Raw genomic sequence first — 22,339 nt, 5'->3', positions numbered from 1 at the left:
AGTGAAACGACTTAGCATGCATATAGAAGATATTAATGTACAGAAGAATAAAAGTATAGTAACATTTTCTAGAAGGTCTTTTATGTACTCCCTGTAGGGATTTTTACAGGGCTCTAAATTTTGTCATCCCTTCTGTTGTGGATGATTAGTGGAATCAGGATGTCTATTTTGAAAAGCAGATCATCTTTGAGTCATCCCAATTCCCTGTAAATGGCCTAGCCCATAACATAGTTATTTGGGTCAAAAACAGTCGGGCTTACTTTAAGTATCCTTTTTCTCTTTGTTTTGCACATCCCATACAATTGTTAATACTGTCACTTTTATATCCAAAATGTGTCTGGGTCTATCCATTTCTTTGCACTGACCACTTCAGTAGTCAAAGCGAAGACAATCTCTTGCTTGAACCACTGCACCAATCTCCTATCTGGGTTTCTGCTTTCATTTTTTATAATCCCATTTCCATGCCAGAACCAGAGTGATCTTTTAAAAATGTAAGCTGTATCCTGTCATTCTTTACCTTTAGATCCTTTCAGTCACCTCCTTTTTGATGTAAAGTGAATCTGAGCTCCTTATTGAAAAGGACTTGTGTAATATGGTCTCTGTCCAACTCTCTACAACGTATTGTCACACTCACCCTCTTCTGCTGTGGTCTGTGTATCCTTATCATTTCTAGCCCATTGATTTAGTGCAGCAGAACAACAAACACAAGCTTTTCCTTAGACCTTAATGTAGTTTGTTCTTATCTAGGTGACTTCATATAGCAACTCAAGTATCACCCCATCCATTCTATGGATAACGTTCAGTGTTCCATCCGTTTTATGTTCTGTTGTGTCATCTTTTTCTATTCTTTATTTCTACTCATTTACATTTCTTCTATACCATCAAGTCTTTGGGGAAACATACCCCTCATATACCCTGTCCTATTTACTGCTGTATTCTCAGCACTCAGATCAGTGGCAAATCTTAGGCATGCATTTGTAAAATAAATAGGGATATTAGAAGTTTCGTCATATGGGGAATTTCATATGGTAAAAAGCACTAGCAGTAAAGTCCTTTGAGAGATTTATCCCTGCAGCACAATTCATTTGCAAGTGCCTGGACCTGACCTGATCTTACCTACTGATGCTCCCAATGTACTGATCTCCTCTGTTCAAGATTCACCCTAACATTGTCTCTAGCAGGATACTGGACTTTGGCAGGGTTAAATTTATTTCTCTGAATTTTCATAGAACTGCCTGTTCACCTTTTCCACAGCGTAGAGAAATCCAATGTTTTATTATTTATTTGTTTCTGTAATTTATCCAATTAGACTCTATGTCTTGGAAAGGCAAGTGCTCTATGATTATAAGATCTAACACATATTTTGTAAAGGAATTTAGAAAGATATTTTTTTAAGTTTATTTGCAATATAGTTATTTGTAGCTCTGTCCTTGAGCCTATATAGTCTATTCATTCATGCAACAATTAGACTTGACCAGTATGGAGTATTTCTCAAACTTTAGAGGCTGAATTAAAGAAAATCAGAGAAAAAAATAAATAATTAAAAAAAAAAAGAAAATCAGAAAAAAAAAATGGTGAAGTGATCATGAGTGAATGCACAGATTAGAGAGAAGGATGCCGGTGACTCTGATTGTGTTCGGTTAGACCATGGTGGTTAAACCCTGGCCCATTTTTATGAGGAGTCACAGAGTGGCCCTGGATATTTTTGCATGCACAGAGGAGATCTGAAGAATTCAGATTTACCCTCAGGGACCTTCCATTTTATTTTCTTGTCCGAATCTCTGCATTTGTTGAAACTTTTGTTTTCTACAGTTTTCCTCCTCAGACAGCATACTGTGCTATTCCTTCTGACAACCTTCTTCTGTCATCTGTGGGTAATAATAGAGGCATCTATGATTTACTAATAAAGAAACCTGTGAGAGACAATACTTCCCCTCAAGATGTATATCATATGATGGCAGGTAACTCGAGTTGGGGGAAGAGAAAACCAAACACCAGTTCCTCCAGCAAATGCCTACTAGCCTTGCAACACAGATGGAACTACTACAAATAAAAGAGAAGGGAGCATGCACAAAAATCACAACTTCCCAGAACTGGTAATGAGCTAGAAGACCAGAGTTTGATTCCTGCCACTTTCCCTTATTAAGTGTGTCATTTTACCAAGAAAAATCCCTTAAGATATCACTGAACCTCATTTTGCTTGTCCCCAAAACATGCTGCCATTTAGTCAAACATAGAATTCCCATAAGCTTGAGTGTCCATGAAGATGTCAGTAACCTACCAATGTGATCTTTTGATAGTTTCCCCCTCTTAGTGTTGGTCTTTGAAAAGCTTTGGTTACTGTTGCAGCCATTCTTTGGGTCTCATCTTATTTGAAAACTTCTCCTTGTAGACTTCCCATTTAGAGTCACTTCCCCCCCGCCTCAGTTCTTCCCATATCACTGTGTATAACTCAGTTACTATTTCTTGTCATTACAAGCCTCATGTTATAATCATAGAGAGTGCTTTTTAGTCAAAAGTCATGGGCTTTACCTTTTCAGAAACATGAATGGACTTAGAGAGTGTTATACTAAGTGAAGTCAGACAGAGAAGGAGAAATATTGTATGACATCTCTTATGTGTGGAATATAAAAAGAAATGATACAAATCAGGTTGCTTACAAAACAGATACACAGTCACAGACTTAGAAAATGAAATTATGGTTGCCCAGGAGGAGCAACCCCACGCCCGAGGCCAGGGGCGGTGGCCGGGAGGACCAACCCCACGTCCAAGGAGCCATGGCTGCTCGGGCACAGGCGGGCCTAGAGGAGCTATCCCACGTTGAAGGTCAGGAAGGGCGGTGGTGAGGAGATACCTGTCGTCCAAGGTAAGGAGCAATGGCTGCGTTTTGCTGGAGCAGCCGTGAAGAGATACCCCACGCCCAAGGTAAGAGAAACCCAAGTAAGACGGTAGGTGTTGCAAGAGGGCATCAGAGGGCAAACACACTGAAACCATACTCACAGAAAACTAGTCAATCTAATCACACTAGGACCACAGCCTTGTCTAACTCAATGAAACTAAGCCATGCCCATGGGGCAACCCAAGACGGGCGGGTCATGGTGGAGAGATCTGACAGAATGTGGTCCACTGGAGAAGGGAATGGCAAACCACTTCAGTATTCTTGCCTTGAGAACCCCATGAACAGTAGGAAAAGGCAAAATGATAGGATACTGAAAGAGGAATTCCCCAGGTCAGTAGGTGCCCAATATGCTACTGGAGATCAGTGGAGAAATAACTCCAGAAAGAACGAAGGGATGGAGCCAAAGCAAAAAGAATACCCAGCTGAGTTGACTCATTGGAAAAGACTCTAATGCTGGGAGGGATTGGGGGCAGGAGGAGAAGGGGACGACAGAGGATGAGATGGCTGGATGGCATCACTGACTTGATAGACGTGAGTCTCAGTGAACTCTGGGAGTTGGTGACAGACAGGGAGGCCTGGCGTGCTGCGATTCACGGGGTCACAAAGAGTCGGACACAACTGAGAGACTGATCTGATCTGATCTGGGGTAATGATGGAGGGAAAGGGTAGTGAGGGCGTTTGGGATGGTCATGTACACACTGCTATATTTAAAATGGGTAACCAACAAGTACCTACTGTATAGCACATGGAACTCTGTTCAGTGTTATGTGTCAGCATGGATGGGAAGGGAGTTTGAGGGGAGAATGGATACATACATGTATATCTCCAAGTCCCTTTGCTGTTCACCTGAAACTATTACATTGTTTGTTAATCAGCTATACCCCAATACAAAACAAAAATAAATAAATAAAAGGAATATAACAATTTAAAAAAAGAAAGAAAGGCACGGGCTTTAGTGTCAGACCAACCTAAGTTTAAAGCTAGATGCAAATAACTTTACAAGACCATGCTTCAAAAATTAGCTTAGGCAAGATTCATTAGCTCATTTTTTTTATACATAAAGGAAATAAATAAATAAAATTTTAAATTATAAATTTTATAAATAAAAACCATTTGGCAATTTTTTATAAATAAATCGTTCGGCAATGCCATCTCATATAATCTTTCCATATTAGCTACATAGCCCAATTATTGAGCAGCATGATGCTCAGTGTTCATAGGAGACACATTTCTCTTTCCTTTTAGATAGACCATCAAATCAGGGGGATTTTAAATGGCATGACCTCTGTAATACTCGTATTGGGTGGAAAATACTGGGACTAGAATATCTTTAATGTCAAAAGTACATCAGATAAACAGTAAGAACAACAAAAATTACACCATGTGATATACAGATGTGTGTTGACTAAGAGGAAAATAATGAAAATAAACCGTGGTACAGACAGAATAATCATCATAAAGAGCAATAACTACAGTGACAATAATACACGCAGCACCATTTGGCTGACTGAGTAACTTTGCAAAGGTGCTTGGTATAGCAAAAAACAAAGTATTGGAATAGAGGAAAATTTTAAAGTACATTGAAAACTACATTTCTTGTGAAATACGTTCTACAGTTATTGTCTCCACAGAAACACAATATAAAAAATATCTAATCCAACTTTACAATATTATGCATTTCATTCTAATGTCAGGTACCATGGTCATTATTTTGTTCTTAAATAAAAACCAGCCTTTAAAATCCTTTACCTTCAGTACAATTTCTCTCAAAGTTAGGTTCAGAAATGGAGAAGGCAATGGCACCCCACTCCAGTACTCTTGCCTGGAAAATCCCATGGATGGAGGAGCCTGGTGGGCTGCAGTCCATGGGGTCACTAGAGTCGGACATGACTGAGCGACTTCCCTTTCACTTTTCACTTTCATGCATTGGAGAAGGAAATGGCAACCCACTCCAGTGTTCTTGCCTGGAGAATTCCAGGGACGGGGGAGCCTGGTGGGCTGCCGTCTATGGGGTCGCACAGAGTCAGACACGACTGAAGCGACTTAGCAGCAGCAGCAGCAGGTTCGGAAAAACAAAAAGCCACTGCTCCAGGTTTTTGATAGTATGTGATTGCGAGAAGAAGAGTTGCAAATATAAATTTGTTTCTAAAAACTTGAAGATATCTGTGTGTATAAATATATATGTGTGTGTATATATATTGTCTTTTGATGTTGATATTTATGTTTAAATTGTGCATTTATATAGCTTTTTTAGTGATGCCCAATCTTACCTTATTTTTTGACTGACAATGATGGGATTTCAGTCATGCTCAGCCTTTCCAACAGTGCCAGTGATGGGATTTTTTGAAATCTTATTACTGGTTGCACTGCCTTGATCTCAGATGGAACTTTCAATCAAAAAGGCAATCAGAAGGTTATACATTTGTGAGATTCCCTGCAAAGCCAGTGATCGCATAATACAACTTGTTGGAAAGGCCTACTTGCCTCCGGTCCTTATGTGGCTATAAAGAGTAATTGGCTACTTAGCTCTCAGCACCTGCTTTTCCTTCTCCAAAATACAGCATAGCCCAGAACTCTGTTGGGTCTCAGTGTGGAATCTGGCTGCTCCTAGGAGATTTCCAAGTTTCACGCAGAGACTTGTCTTACTTTAAGCATCTGATTAAGCAAACTCTTCCAAAGACACATTTGGCTCTTTCTAAGCATTCTTGTTTCACTAGTGATGTCAGTGAATCTAAGTTTTATTTTATATACATATGAACACTCACCCACACACTTCTGCAAGACACTTTTACTGTAAAGTTTATTTCCTAGAAATAGCAATTCTGCATGGCACTGCTACCCACCCCAGTATTCTTGGTAGCTTCCCTTATGGCTCCCACATTGCGGGAGACCTGGGTTCAATCCCTGGGTTGGGAAGATCCCCTGAAGAAAGGAAAGGCTACCCACTCCAGTATTTTGTCCAGGAGAATTCCATGGACTGTATAGTCCATGGGTTCACAAAGAGTCGGACATGACTCAGTGACTTTAAATGTAATAAATGGCAATTCTAACACTTGGATTTTATTTCTAGCATGTTTTAATCATCCTATTATTAATATAAAATTTTAAGTCTTATTACAGTACTCATAAAATATTATTATAAAAATTGCCTCAGTACTCTTTAGTGTACATGTATGGGTGTTTAAAAGAAATTTCTTCAATTTTATTTGATCAAATAGTGAACCAGGTTGAGGCTGAATTGATCCCATGTGGTGTCCAGTCACCCAGGGATGCCTCAGTTCCCAGGCAGGAACCTTGGATTGTGAAGTAGGCAGAGGGAGATAATTTTGTCTCACTTGGCTCCAACTCACTGGTTCTTCTCCAGTATTTAGAGAACACTTGGGTGGGATAAATTTAAATAAAAGGGAAAAAAATCTAATGCTTGGAACACAATAGTGATCTATAGACACATTAAAATGCCTATGGACTGAATAAGCATTTCATTTGCAAAATAACTACACAGGTATATGTAAGACATATGTCAGTATTGGTACGATAGAGAAACCATGCACAGAGACAGAACTTTGTTGTTCAGTTGCTGAGTTGTGTCTGATTCTTAGTCATCTCATGAGCTGCAGCACTCCAGGTTTCCCTGTCCTTCACCATCTCCTGGAGTCTGTTCAAACTCATGTCCTTTGAGTTGGTGGTACCATCCAACCATCTCATCCTCTGTCACCGCCCTTCTCCTCTTGTCCTCAATCTTTTCCAGCATCAGGGTTTTTCCAGTGAGTCAGCTTTTTGCCAACAGTATTACGGTGACAAAAAATGCACAGAGACAAAACTAGTCACTTTGGTATACTCAAATCCTAAAAGTTTGAAAACCCCATCAACCTCTTGATGCAGGAAGTTTTAGCAATTCTACTGCTAAAGTAAAAAGTACTTTAAGTCATTGTAGGAGTGTGAGTGTGTGTATGTATTCTTCAGATCTTTATTTAAAGTCATGGTTGCATGCATGCTCGCTCAGTCATGTTTGACTCTTTGAGACCCCATGGACTGTAGCCCACCAGGCTCCTCTGTCCATGGGATTTCCCAGGCAAAAACACTGGAGTGGGTTGCCATTTCCTCCTCCAGGGCATCTTCCCAACCCACGGATAGAACCCACCTCTCCTGAATTGTCAGGTGGATACTTTACAACTGAGCCACCCTGAAAGCCCATACTTATTTATATTTGGAGTACTCTAAAAGTGTAGTTCAGCCTTATATGAATATGGTATAATTGACTTGATCCCATATTATAAAACCTTAAATGGGCTTTTAAGCACAAAGAGTCAGCATAATAGTGGCAAAGAAAATCAACAATAAAACCACACTTTCTTTCTCTCTTCTTGGGCAAAGTAAATTTTGAGATAAGATTGAACAACCTGTATACCAAATAATATCTCCTGCCCATGAAAATCACCCTATGAAGATTATCTTATTTACTGGCAAGATCCGAGGATATGGATATTATATTCCTGAAAAATAGTGTAATTTTTGTTATACACATTTATATGCCTGTAACCTATGCCACTTCACTGAAAAGTACACTAGAAATGAGTCTAGTACGCAAGAGATAACTGAAGTAGTAATTTAGTCCACACATTGGAATAGAATGTGTGACATCATCAGAATATTAATTTTGGTTACTACTACAACTACTATTAATGATCTACATTTACCAGGTATTTGTTTTAGTCACTGTGCCAAGTCCTAGTGTATATGAAAGTCACTCTAGGTCATCATTTTAACCTCAAGAAAAAGAGTTCAATAGTCAAAGTGATAAGTATTAAAGATAAACTGTTCTCAAGCAAAGAAACTCAGTAAGGAGTCAGTTAAGTTGCTGAGCACTGGGAGGTTGTAAATTCTAAGTGTAATATTTAAACATTTTAGTTGATCCGTCATGTCCAACTCTTTGAGACCCCATGGAATGTAGCCTGCCAGGCTTCTCTGTCCATGGGATTCTCCAGGCAAGAATACTAGAGTGGGTTGCCATGCCTTCCTCCAGGGGATCTTCCCAACCCAGGGATGGAACTCAGGTTTCCCATATTGCAGGTGGATTCTCTACCATTTGAACCACTAGAGAAACCCTACTTAAACATTTTAAATCCATGTAGTCAATCCAGAATTTGATGCGTTTGGATTTCCAGCTAAAGCCCTTCTTCTCTCAGGCAACCCCAAGCCAATGAGAGGTGACAGGGGAACTGGAGGCTGTTTTTACCCGATGAGATTCCTCTCCCGGGACCCCCTCAGAACTCCTTATTTGTCAGGTCTGCATTGCAGTCTAAGGTTCTCTTGCCAAATCCTGCTTCCTAATCTCCTCACTTTGACGTTTTAAAATCTGTATCCTTGTCTGAAAAAGTTCCCCGCACAATCCTGTTTCCTTTCTTTTACCTTTTACTCCTAACTCCGCTTTAGCACTTGTTTCCAGGAGGACCCCAACTAGCAGAGCTGAACTAGCCTTACCATATACCATGTTCCTGCCCACGTTCCTTTAATGGCCCTGTTGCTATCTTCCTGTGTGATCATCACCAAGCCATTGCTCATCTCTGGTTCTTTATCATAAAGATGCTTAAAATAAAAAGTGATCCATGGGATGGTTTTGTTGAACATTCTAGAATTCTAGTTAGAGTTGATGACTCTGTTAATTGATTTCCATCTGATTGGAAAAAAAAAGTGATGACAACAAGGGTATTTATAAAAATATATTTCACAAAGTAGGAAACAATACAGGAGTTTCTCTGAATACAATACATGGAGTAAATAAACAATATTGCGTTAAAGCAAAGTAGAAAATTAAAATGATCTGCATGTAGTACTTGAGTTTTATCATACATTATCTACTCCTAAATGGCAGGTTTGCGTTACAAATTGAATATGCTCACATCTTCTAGCGCAGTTCTGTTTTGGAGTCTAATACGTTCTGTGCATCATCATGATGATCAGGGAGAGAAGTGCTAAAAACAGAAGCAGTAAAATTATGTACAAATCAGTTCCTGCTCTAAAACAGTGGGATCAACTTGAAGCATGTTTATTGGGCAGGGCGTTATGTAGATATCTAAAAGTCTAGAGTTTAAATATTCACATGAATCAATATACTTTCAGATGTTTGTGCTTGTTGTAAAAACACCAAATACTAGGATTATGAACAAAATAGAAAACAGTCCAAAAGTTTCTCTGGGAAAATGCTGCTCCTGCCATCACCAGTCACAATAACATTTTCTACTCTAAAGAGACTATTAGCTTCCCTTTGATAATATTGCCTGCCATACTCATCTCATCAAAATGTACATGTATTAAACATTCATTGTATATATATTTATATAAAACAATCTAAAGGATTATTAATGGATATAATTTAGTTTTTTTTTTCATATAGTCCCTTAATCTATAAATTACCAACCTTAATAAATAAAAGCATTAATGGACATCAATAAAATATTTATTTTGAGGATTAAACAAATAAATTCACGCGCTAGCAGTAAAACCATCTGCCTCTTATGTAGTCCACTGTGTGACACAGTTTCTCTTTGTATCCTTGTGGGAGAAGGTGAACTGGAGGGAAAGAGTAATCCTGGTTCCAGAGAACAGGCCCATTCGAATGAGATTTCTCTCCTCCCACCACTGAGCTGGCAGTCCCCACCCTGGAATGGATTACAAACATGAATATTTTAAGGCTCGACACAATATTTAAAGATGCTATTCCGTCTCTGATGAGTGGGGCCAACAATTATGTACAATGTGTGGTCAGCGTACCGTATAATCTAGGAGGCCTCCCAAAACTCCAAAAAGTCAGAATGTACAGCAGACCAAGTATTGCTTTATCATTAGTGGCAGGATCCTTACAGGCGAAGGGGAAAAAACCATTTGCATTTATAAAAATCCTCGCAGAAGACACATATCAGCAGCAAATTTCTTGCAGGTCCATTTTTCTAAGAAAGCACCTTTTTAATTTTGATTTTTTCCTCTTTATATGCCATTCCTCTAAGGAGGAGCCAGGATCCCAAACTTTGTCTCTGGTGGTCAGGTAAATATCAAATATCCAAAGACTTCTAGACACTCCACATACTTTAATTCACACTCCACAAGATTTATAACCTCCTAACATACACTTTTTAATTTTTATTATTAACTTTTTGGTTCAACAGTAAAATGTAGTTGAGTTTATAGATGATTGGTGCTAAACTTGCCTCTAAAACAAATAGCCACATTGGTTGTATCTAAGGGGAGTGACCCTAGAATATTACAGAATGCTCAGTTCCCTTTGATTTATTTATAATAATCCACTGTCAAGTTTCTTTGTCACTTTCACCGACAGAGTAGAGTTCGCCCAGTCTCTTAAAGCGGGGACCCCAGTCACTGAGGTAGTCAAAATTCTGGTCCGAGTCTGAGGTGGTGGACTCCAAGGAGCTGAGGGAGCCGGCCACGGACCCTCGGCCTTCATAGCCATAAATCTGAATGGAGTCATATGGTGGGGCTGTGGGATCGTTATCTGCCTCGTGTAGCCGCACGTTTATAAATTCATCCACATCAACACCGTTCGGAACTGGCGCAAGCCCTTGCCTTGGCATAAACTGCAAATCTGGTTTAATATCTTTACGGGGTAAAAACCCATTAATTCCATCTGGGTTTTGTAAAGTTGCAATGTCAAAAGCCTCTGTGTCTTCTTCCCCTCCTCCTTCGTCATCATAGCGAATGATGTTTTCTCTCACGTCTTCATCATCTTTGATAATGAGTGGCTCGTTTTTGTGTCGCCGCAGAGTTACAAACAGCACCACGATGACTGTAGGAAAAACATAAAATAACAATTAGCCAGACAGACATATAATTTCACAAGTAACACATCGTGTATTTTGAGCAAGGGGCATTATTTAAAAACTTATGAACATGTAACTTTCGTGCATTCATTTGGGAATTAAGTGAAACGCCTTTCTGAAGTATGGGCACTGAATTTTGAGTGAATATTATTCTAGGTTGCTTCTATTTATTGAATGGTGATGAAGAAGCTGGGTTAAAATAACAAGTTTGCATCTATTCATGGTGAAGGCTACATTTAATACCACTGGGAGCTCTGGAGTGAATGATGCAAAATGTGAAACAGCACAGATAACATGAGTAACTTGCTGTGTGTCTTGGGCAGATCATTCAATACTTTTTGACTCCGTGCCTCTCTTCCATAAAGAAAAAGGAGCTGAACAGACTATATTGAGTATGTTTTGTGTTTTTCTAATAAGTTCTTCAAGACTGTTTCCAATACAATAATGTTCATTCACAGACAAAGTGGTATATTAAGGTGAATGTCAGCTTTGAATGGGCAACTTCTTCTCTTGTGTGAAAGTGCTAGCTTTCCTCTACCTGGTAAAGTAGAACTAAAGGTGGGGAAAGGGAGAGGAATGCATTAAAAGAAAAAAAAAAAAAAAAACGAAACTAGCCAGATCAGCCAAATCAAACTTGGGCTAATGACATCAAATATGGAAGGAAATGATGCTCAATATAAGATACCGGGTGAGCAGAACTGATATAACCAGGAAGGTAGTGACTGACATAACCTTTTTCCAAGGGCAGGATAAGATGTATGAATACCTTCCCTTTTGTGTCCTCTTACTGTCTAATCTCATTTTTATAATTGAATTCTTTAGCAGAAAAGTTACAAAAACATTTTCTTAATTTGCAGTCTTCATCTTAATTTGATTTTAGTATCAAGAAAACTATCTGAGAAACACAATGCAATTTTGAGAAAAAGTATTTTTTGTTTGCTTGTTTGCTTTCATCTTATCTCACCAAATTTTGTGATTGGATGGATTCAGCAACCCAACCCATACACTATTTAGATAAAAGAGTATTTTGGACACAGGAGAGCCCCCTCTTGAAGTAAACTGGTGTGCATCGGAACTCTGCGGGTCTTTTTATATAACAGTTGCTGTGGTAACCACTTAAGGTCCATCCCCACTTCCACCACAATTATTCGTACTTTATCTTTTCACGGGTGATGGAATTGAAAAAGGCAATGAACATTTCTCTCCACCTGGACATTTACTATTACAATCCTTTTTTTCCCTCTTGGTGACCTCAAAGCTTGGAGAAGTGGAAAAGAGTTTTTCTTCCAAACAATATTGACTAGGATTTTCTAGGTCGAGTTAGGGTTTTCTGTCCTTATTTACAGTCATTTATGAGCCAGAAAAATGGTGACCCCTAGGCTATGAAGAAAATACATACCTAGCAGCAAAATGATGCATGCTAATATGGCGATTAAGGCGCCCATACTGAGTCCAATCGGAAGTACATAAGCTTCAACATTACAAGACTGGACAACGCCGTCACTGCTACAGCCACAGACCCGGATGGTCAGGGTGCTAGTGCTGCTCAGAGGAGGATTCCCACTGTCACTGATTATGATTGGTAAGAGATAGACTTCTTGCTTCTGGCGGTTGAATCCATTATGCTTTGCCAAAATGCTGAGGGAATTATCTGGAAAAATGAAAATTAAAGTAGTTTGCATCATTTCAAAACGGCTGCCCGAACAACACTTGTTTTTCTAGTTCATAAATCCTCTGCAATCCTCACGACAATCCCGACTCCACTGAACCACTCCTGAACTCTTCTTCTTCCCTCTTCCCATTTTCCCAATTGGCATGGACCATACACACCCTTACAGGTTCAATGACAATGGCCTCAGGATAAACTAATGGAGTTTTACCCTCACCTTGTAAATGCAAAGGATTTCTCTTGCAAAAATAATCTTCAAGTGTCCTTTTATAGAACACAAATTACCCGAAGTCCCCATAAATAAATTTAATGTTCTTTATCCAGACAATGAAAACTAGACTATAAATTTCCCCACATTTTGAAAGCCATATTTGAAAAGCTTTGTGTTACAAGATAGACTTTATGACCATATGGCATACAAAACAATACACTTGATTCCCACAGGTACCTATTAATATAAAAAGAGTTATTTATGCTCTACAGCATTTACATTAAGATACACAAAAGTCCAATTTACTGCCAATTGGAGGAGATATGCCACATATTTTAAAATTCTGTAGAGAAGACCTAGAGTGGTTATACAAATAAGAATTAAATGAGAAGTCATAGGAGCAGGTGATCCATTTTTCATGTATTAATTATATGGAAATGTATACTGTTTATCTGGAGCAACCCTTAAGGACACTTAAGGGCATACTTCAGTTCAAAGTAGAACTGACTAGTGAGAAGTGATTGGTCCCATGGTAGCCCTATGAATCTCAAAATTTTACTCCCAAAATGAATTTCACCCCCAACTTTCTGTTGTCATTCATCCCTATGTCATGAACTGTAGCTATATATGCATATGTGTGTGTGTGTGTGTGTGTGTGTATATATATATATATCTATGTCTGTTTTCTCATTTCAATTAATGACAGACAGAGGGCTATTCAGATGGGAACACTGATTATTTAATACTGATATTCAAGCCAAAAGCAAATAAACGTAACTTTGATTAATGTGTGCAGTACTATTTGGGCAAAATGATTATTTCAGTGGGATTTTTTTCAAATATTGACAAGTTTGCAGACCCCAGAACATTTGTCTGCCTCATTGTTGCATTTTAAGACAGACATTCCAAACCATTGTTGTACAGTTCCTGGTCATGGATGTCCCAGTGATTTCTTTTTTTTTTTTTTTTTTTTTTTTCAGTGATTTCTAGAATACTCAAATACATGAACAGATATTCCACTCAAATGATTTTTATGTAAATGTGTTAAATCTTCTGTACCATATAGTACAGTGTGCTGTGCTATGCTGTGTTTAGTCGCTCAGGTGTGTCTGACTCTGCAACCCCATGGACTATAGCCCACCAGGCTCCTCTGTCCATGGGGATTCTCCAGGCAAGATTAGTGGAGTGGGTTACCATGCCCTCCTCCGGGGATCGAACCCAGGTCTCCTGCATTGCAGGCAGATTTTTTACCATCTGAGCCACCAGGGAAGCCAATACCAGAATTCAAAAAATGTGACAGACATTTCTTAAAATAAATGTATAAATTATATTTGTCTTTGCTTTGTTTAAGATATATGCAGACCTACAGTGTCTTGATAGTAAGCAGTTAGAGAGAAAAAAACTCTGAGTTAACATTTTTTTTTTTTTTTCTAAGTTATTTCTGATTGTGTCTCATTATTTAGTAATTTGAAAAGTGAAAAGAGGTCTCTAGTGGAAGTAAGCAGTGATATTCCAAATGATCTAGTAATCTTTATTTCCATGACAGAAGGAAATGCCAGTAAGCTAAAAGCAGGAGAACATTATCTCAAAACAGATACCAAATATATAGCTGTGTGTGTTATATTTCCAGAAAGTGTGAGACAAGTTTGAGTACAGTTAATTAGTACAAGGAATATTTGTGGATGATTTCATATACCATAGTTCAAAACAGAAGATGGGAATTGTTCTTCAAGATGCAATTAATAAAATTACAATGGAGGCTTTTGTCTTTTTGTGGTTAACATTATTTATATGAAAAACTATCTTTGCATAGTCTCTCTTTAAACAATCTATAATGATAATTTAGAAACTGCAGCAGGAGTATTATTCATTGCAGAACAAAGCTATCTCCTTTATTACTTAGAAAAGCATTGAGGAGTCTTAGACCTAACTCATTTTTTTCTTTTACTATTCCTGGTATCTGCATATGTTGCTCTCTTTCTATATAAAGAAAGTTATTGACTAAGTAAAGGAAGTTTACGGGTCATTTATGATAACTTTCACTTGCTACCTCCAGGGAAAGTCAATTGCCTATTTGCCTATTAATATTTTTACCATATTTTCAGTTGGTATTTACATTTATTATTAATTATTTTATTAGGTCAAATTGAATTGTCATTATTTCACACCCCCAAAAACCCATTGAATATTAGCAGTTTCACATACTTCAAATTCGGGTATTTGAAATACATATTTCTTTTAAATTGCATGTTGCAAATATGTTCAATAAAGTTCTGCTTTATTTATTTAAAACATATGATGCCTTTTCATTTTATTAAAATTTTAATCTCAATGTAGTCAATTTTATCAGTCTCTTTAATGATTAGTAATTTAGCCTTATTTTTTAAATTATTATTACATAAAAATTACTTTTCTTAATATTGCCTTTCACATTTAAGCAATTGTATGGTATCGATATTTTTCTGTACTGATCATTGATTTTCCCAAGGTTAATTGTGGAGTAATTTATCTCTTACCCACTGACATTCAATTCTTAGTTCTCACAAATCAAAACTTTGTATATCTTCATCCTTTTAGGCTATTATGTTCTAGTGCTCTGTTTTTCTAATCTTGTATCAATATTATGCTTTCTATGTATGAAAAATTTATAATAAATCATGATGTTTGTTTTTCTCATTATGTTCTTCTTTAGGAATATTTCAGTCATTCTTGCTTATTTGCTAATCTCTGACAAATGCAGAACAGATTACCAAGTTCCATGAACATTCCTGTAAGAGTTTTACTTGAAATTATATTAAGATGTAAATACATTAAGAAAATTGACAACTTTAGTCTTCTATATCAAGACTGTGGTTTTTTTATTTAATATATGTTAAAATGTTTTTATTTTAGCTGCAAGAGATTTTCACATATTTCATTACACTTAGTATTTTATATATATATATAGTTACTTTAGTACTTATTACCTTTTTGATATTACATTTTCATCTCATTGTTGCTAGTGTATAAAACATAACTTTTATATGTTGGATTTAATTTCAGTCACCCTTTAAAACATTTTTTTTTTTTTTACTTATAAGAATATATCTCAACACAGAGATACATATGAGGAGCATGATAATGTGGGGAATTCCACAGTGGAACTGGAATTACAGTTTATAAAATTTATAAAATAAAATTTAAGCAAACTAATGTCTCTGGAAATAGTTCTGGAGAAGGGCACCAAACAGAGAAACATTTATTCAGGAAGCATAGTAGAGCCTGGTAGGAATGACTTGAGTATGGTGTTCCAACCAGAACCTGGTAGCTAGCTTCTGCACCCCTTCTCTCAGCTCTGCGAGGTGGAAACTGTACTCCAAATTGGTCCAGCCAAGAGCACACAGCTTCCTCGCTGCCACAGCTAGCAGTTGCAGGGCGATGTCACCAGTTCTCACCCTGCTCCTATCTACCTCTTAATGGACTAGATTCTGAGTTGGTGTGGACAAGGCAGGGTTCCTTTCTTCCTTGCTGCCCCTGCTTGGGCAACAGAGGCTCTATCTTGGCAAGACTTCATGGGGAATACAGGGCTTCAGTTGTGCTTGCCCTGAATTATGACAGTGGCTTCACACTGGGAGAGCCAAGCCAAAAAGACTTGAGGCTACTGTACCCTCATGTCAAGTGCACAGCTCCTAAAGTAGAGGTGTCACTCAGAGAAAAACAGCATAGTCTCCAACTCAGCTTCAAAGCCAGTGGCTCAATGTTTTGCCTCAGTTGAGAAGTAGAGAACCTAGAAACCTAGAAACTAGAAAAGAGCTGGAGAGGAGCCAGCCTGGGTCAGAACAATTCTGAAACACTGAGGGAAATACCTTTCTGAAAGAGCCCACATTTGGTTGGATTAGGGATTTAGATGATTTCTGAATTAAGAACAATGTAGATGATTTCTGAATTAAGAACAATGCAGAAAGCATCTAGCAACTAGTGAAGTTTAACAACGTGGACGTAGTCAAGGAAAGAGACAACTCTGCCAAAACCACTGCCATTGCTGGTGACTGTGGGCAAAGCCAAGGCTGGGATCCCCTGAGGTGAAACATCAGAGGCTTAGCGTTGCAGAGGGAAAACAGACCTCACTAAAATAATCCAGCCAGTTACTAAACAAATAAATGAACAAATTGCAATAACATGCCTTGGCTGAAGGGTCAATATCCAGAGTTACTATAATATATTCTCTAAAAATGTCCAGTTTTCAACAAAAGATTATAAGACATTCAAAGAAACAAGAAAGCATGACCCATAAATGGGATAGGGATGGGAGGTAGGAAGCAGGTGGGAGCAGGTTTGCTCCATGAGAGCAAGCAAAAATCAAGTTAAACAAAGACTTCTAAGAAACCATTGTAAATGTGTTCAATGAGCTACCGTAAACCATTAAAGAACTATGGAGGAATGATGACAATCTCATATCGTAGAGAATATAAAGAGATAGACATTATTTTTTAAAAAGAACTTAATGGAAGCTGTGGAGTTGAAAAGTACAGTAACTAAATGAAAAATTACAATAGCTAAACTGTAAATCTGAATTGGCAAAAGAAAGCATTAGTGAACTTGGAGATAGATCAATAGAAATTTTGCAAACTGAACTATATAGGGAAAAAAAATGAATAGAGCCCTAGAAATAAATGGGACAAAATTAAGTCCACCAATATACCTGCAATGAAAATACTAGGAGACAAAGAAAGGAAAAGAAAAAATACGACGGAAAAACTTCAAAACTTTTTGGAAACATTAGTTTCCACTTTGAGAAACCAATAAAAATCAAGGTAAACACAAAGACACTCACAAAGAGACAGAAAAAAATACTGAAACTAAAAGACAAGAAGAATAGCTTGAAAGCAAGAGAAAGTTGACTCATCACTTCCAAGGGAACCTCAATAAGATTAACAACTGAATTTTTATAGAAACAGTGGACCCAAGAAGAAAGAAGGCTAGCACATTTAAAATGCTCAAATCAAAACCTTTCAACCCAGGATCATATATTCAGCAAAACTGTCTTTCAAAAAGAATGAAATAGAGATATCCCCAGATAAACAAAAAATTGAGGGAATTTGTCACCAGAAGACATGTCTTAAAAGAAACAAGAAAGGAAGTTCTTCAGACTGAAAGCAAATAACAAATAACCCCAGATGGTAATTCAACTCCACACTAAAAACAAAGAACATCAGGAGAAGTAATTATGTAGTTATAGAAGACAGTATAAATGCATAGTTTTTCTCTTTTCTTAACTTTTAAAAAGCAACTGTATAAAACTGTGCATACATAACATATTGTTGAGCATATAATAACTAAGATTTCAAAAGTAATGATTTGGTATCCCAATATTATATCCATTATATCCCATGTTATATCCATCAGTAATGAATAAAACAACTGCTGCTACAACTAAGTTGCTTCAGTCGTGTCTGGCTCTGTGCAACCCCATAGACGGCAGCCCACCAGGCTCCCCTGTCCCTGGGATTCAAGAACACTGGAGTGGGTTGCCATTTCCTTCCCCAATGCATGAAAGTGAAAAGTGAAAGTGAAGTCGCTCAGTCGTGTCCAACTCTTAGCGACCCCATGGACTGCAGCCTACCAGGCTCCTCCATCCATGGGATTTTCCAGGCAAGGATAAAAGGACTAGTCAGAAGTAAATAAGCAATAGAAGATTTGAACAACAGTATGAATCCACTATACCTAACATATTAATAGAATACTCCACCCAAAAACAACAGAATATTCTTCTCAAGCACACATGGAGCATTCTGCATTATGTATCATAGGCTAGGCCATAAAATGAACCCCCATAAATTTAAAAGGATATAAATAATACAAAATGCATTCTCTGACCATAATGGAATGAAATTAGATATCAATAATAGAAAATAATTGGAGGAAACTCACAAATATATGGAAATTAAACAATGTATTCCTCAAAAACCAATGACTTAATAAAGAGATCAAAAGGAAAATTTTAAAAAAATATCAGACAACATAAGTGAAAATGCAGTCAATCAAAATTTGATGGATGTAGCTATAGCAGTGCTTAGAAGGATACTTACAGGGTTAAGGCCTATATGAATTTTCTCCTATCTTACTATACTAACAAGAATCTCAAATACAATTTTTAATATAAGAAATTATGGTCCACACCTGTTCTTGATATTAAAAAAAGAGAAAATAGCTTTTGACTTTCAGCATTAAGATAACTGAAGGTGCTTATTTGAAGATACTGTTTATAAAAGTGTATTCTAGTTTGTTTTCAATTTAATTTTTTCTTTCATTTATTTGCTTCACAACGATGTAAAGCAGAAAAGTAGTCATATCAAGGACTTAGCTGTTCACTACCTCTAAAACTTGGCTTCAGTTATATTATTATGTTATTTGAAAACCTTCGTTACAGTCCTTCATATATAGATGCATTTCCATGTTATATCATCTTGTTGTCTTGGAAACTTAACCTGCGCTATCCTATGGCTTCTTATCTTAATTATATACTGCATTTTTTTTTCTTTTTGAGCATAACACATGTAAGAGGATAATACCTTGATAGTGACTTATCAGAGAAAACAGACATTTTATAAAACTGGAAAATATATGAAACAAAAAAGATGAAATGATCCCTGCAAGTCCATAGACACATAACTAATGATGTTTTTTAAATTACATCTCTTGAAATTGAGTATATAGTTACAGAGTTTGACAAATATAGAACAATATTTTGCCAAGATTTATTTAAGAAGAAAGTAGGCTCTTAAATTCTCTAGTGTGGACTAATATCCAGCTGGATAGATTAGTATCCAGCTGCTACCCATCTAGTGCAGTTGTGTTGCCTTGAGATAGAAACATAAAAACCTTATCACCTAGTTCTCTGATACTCTCAATAGGTGGAATATTCCCTAGTATTTTTCTCAGCTAGGGATTTTCTTGTTTCCTCATCCTTTTATAATGTTTTGCTTATGAGCCTTATACAAAGGAAGACGAGTAACTTCATTTTCAGAACCTTGCTTCATACTCCACACCCATTTGTTTCTGTTTATGACCAACTATTGAAGGAAAGATCATGAAAGGTGTTAAGGTGGACTAATAGCACCAGGCATACTTAAAATGACAATATGCCTTAGTAGTGGTATAGTTGGGTTCCTTTCTCCTTATCTGAGTAATACAAGGGACACACTAAATAAAGAAAAGACCAGGTAAACAGTAGGTGCATAGACTTGCTTGCTTTAAGATATATAGATGCATTTCCATGTTATATCATCTTGTTGCAATTATGCCATTATGTATGAAATTTCTTTCAGATTTTGACAACAGAATAATTTTGAATACAAATAGCTACTTGAGGACTTCCTGGTGTCCAGTGGTTAGGACTCTGTGCTCCCAATGCAGGGGGCCCAGGTTCAATCCCTGGTTGGGGAAAGAGATCCCATATGCTGCAACTAAGACCTGGCACAGACAAATACATAAATAAATACATTTTTTAAAAGTTACTTATACACAATGGAGTATTACTCAGCCATTAAAAAGAATACATTTGAATCAGTTCTAATGAGGTGGATGAAACTGGAGACTATTATACAGAGTGAAGTAAGCCAGAAGGAAAAACATAAATACAGTATACTAACGCATGTATATGGAATTTAGAAAGATGGTAACGATAACCCTGTGTACGAGACAGCAAAAGAGACACTGATGTATAGAACAGTCTTATGGACTCTGTGGGAGAGGGTGGGAAGATTTGGGAGAATGTCATTGAAACATGTGAAATGTCATGTATGAAACGAGATGCCAGTCCAGGTTCAGTGCACGATGCTGGATGCTTGGGGCTGGTGCGCTGGGAAGGCCCAGGGGGATGGTATGGGGAGGTTGGGAGGGAGGAGGGTTCAGGATGGGGAGCATGTGATTTTTTTTTAAATATTTAATAAACAAACAAAAAAAAAAAGTTACTTATATTCTTAGTTTTGCCAAGGTGTTATTCCAGAACACTTGTTATAATTTTACTGGAAATTGCTAGAAGCTGTAACAAAGGCAGCCATCTTAAAATTAAGTTCTTAGAAGTTTTGTGCAATAGTTTTGACTTTATAGAGACAAATAGATAATATTCAATACATTTGTGTATTATCTTGCTAGACTCTAAGCTCCTTGAGGGAGCCTAACTAGCCTTTGTCACAGCTCTCCTCTCAGTCCCCAGCACGGGACTTGGCGCAGAACAAAGATGGTTATAACAACATTAGTCATATTGTTTAACCTACATTTATTTGGTCTTGTCTCTCTTCTTTCTTTCTTTGTTCTAGCCCTCTTTTCTGAGTTAAGCATCTTCTGTCTTTAGGGCTTTTATACGTGCTCTTTTTTTTTATGCCTGATAATCTCTCTATTCCTCCTTAGCCCTAATTTGAATTATTAATATTTAGGCAATCTTTATGTCTGTGCTTAAATATCACTTCTTTGGGAAAAATTTCCTTTACTAGTCATCCCCAATATCCCCAGATAAATTAGTTATATAGTCTTCTAAAAACCTTTTCAATTTCATCAAAACACTCATCACAAAAAATGTTGTCATAATGGGTATATGATAGACCACTGGGGATACAGAAATGAACTAGGGAACTTCCAAGTAACAAATAACCAATTTAAGATGCATAATGAATACTCAGCAAATATTTGCTGAATAAATGAATAAGCAAGTAATCATTAGCCATATTTTGTGGGACTCATATTTATTTCCATTTATGTTATTTTGTCATAGAGGATTATATTATGGTTCAAATAAATCAGTGAGAAGGTTCAGTTTCAGGCTATTGGAAAGAATATATAGCCAGGGTCTTATATGGAAATTTAAGAGAAATATTGATGGTTTCCAAGTCTTTCCCTGGACCTGCCTCATGTCCTGTAATATGAACAATAAACTGAGGATGCTTATATTCAAGTAGAGAAGACTCAGGGAGGAAGAAACATTGCTGTAAAATATCTGAAACACCATCATTTAAAGAGGTATACACCAGAGTTCTGTTTTACTGAGTTGAAATTGGATGACTTAGTCCTACATTCAGGAAAGGGCTCCTCATCCAAGTAAGTATCTTCTCTGGTTTCTAGAAAGAATTTCCTCTTGATTCTTGATATTCGGTCTTTGAATCATTTGGAATTGGAAATCAAATGACCTTTCTTCAAAGGTACATTAGTACCCTTATAAGAAAAATTTCCTTTCGTAACTGAGTTAATAAATGTTTGTTATAGTCTGAACTTGTGTGGCTCAAGAATTCATATGTTGAAACCCTGACTCCACCCCCCACACCCCCACCATTGTGGCTGTCTTCAGGGATGGAGTTTTTAAGGAAGTTCACTTCAGTTCAGTTTGGTTCAGTCACTCAGTTGTGTCCGATTCTTTGCAACACAAGGACTTCAGCACGCCAGGCTTCCCTGTCCATCACCAACTCCTAGACTTTATTCAAACTCATGTCCATCGAGTCAGTGATGCCATCCAACCATCTCATTCTCTGTCATCCCCTTCTCCTCCCGCCTTTAATTTTTCCCAGCATCAGGGTCTTTTCAAATGAGTCAGCTCTTTGCATCAGGTGGCCAAAATATTGGAGTTTCAGCTTCAGCATCAGTTCTTCCAAGGAATATCCAGGACTGATTTCCTTTAGGATGGACTGGTTGGATCTCCTTGCAGTCCAAGGGACTCTCGAGAGTCTTCTCCAACACCACAGTTCAAAAGCATCAAT

At 37.4% G+C, this 22,339-nt stretch overlaps 1 protein-coding gene across 1 annotated transcript in view; it reads right to left on the bottom strand.

Moving 5' to 3' along the window:
- Positions 1–8,655: 8,655 nt before the first annotated feature.
- Positions 8,656–22,339, bottom strand: part of CDH8 (cadherin 8) — a 402,649-nt gene continuing 388,965 nt past the window's right edge. The window contains exons 11-12 of the mRNA XM_070388321.1: positions 12,131–12,382; positions 8,656–10,697 (exon numbers count right to left, since the gene is read on the bottom strand). Of these exons, the coding sequence (XP_070244422.1) occupies positions 10,204–10,697; positions 12,131–12,382 (746 nt within the window). The 3' untranslated portion in view covers positions 8,656–10,203. The remainder of the gene's footprint in view (positions 10,698–12,130; positions 12,383–22,339) is intronic.

This window comes from Bos mutus, chromosome 18, assembly GCF_027580195.1.
Source record: "Bos mutus isolate GX-2022 chromosome 18, NWIPB_WYAK_1.1, whole genome shotgun sequence".
Lineage (NCBI taxonomy): Eukaryota > Metazoa > Chordata > Mammalia > Artiodactyla > Bovidae > Bos > Bos mutus.
The sequence above is the reverse complement of the archived record's forward strand: the minus strand, read 5'-3'. Positions and strand labels throughout refer to the sequence as shown.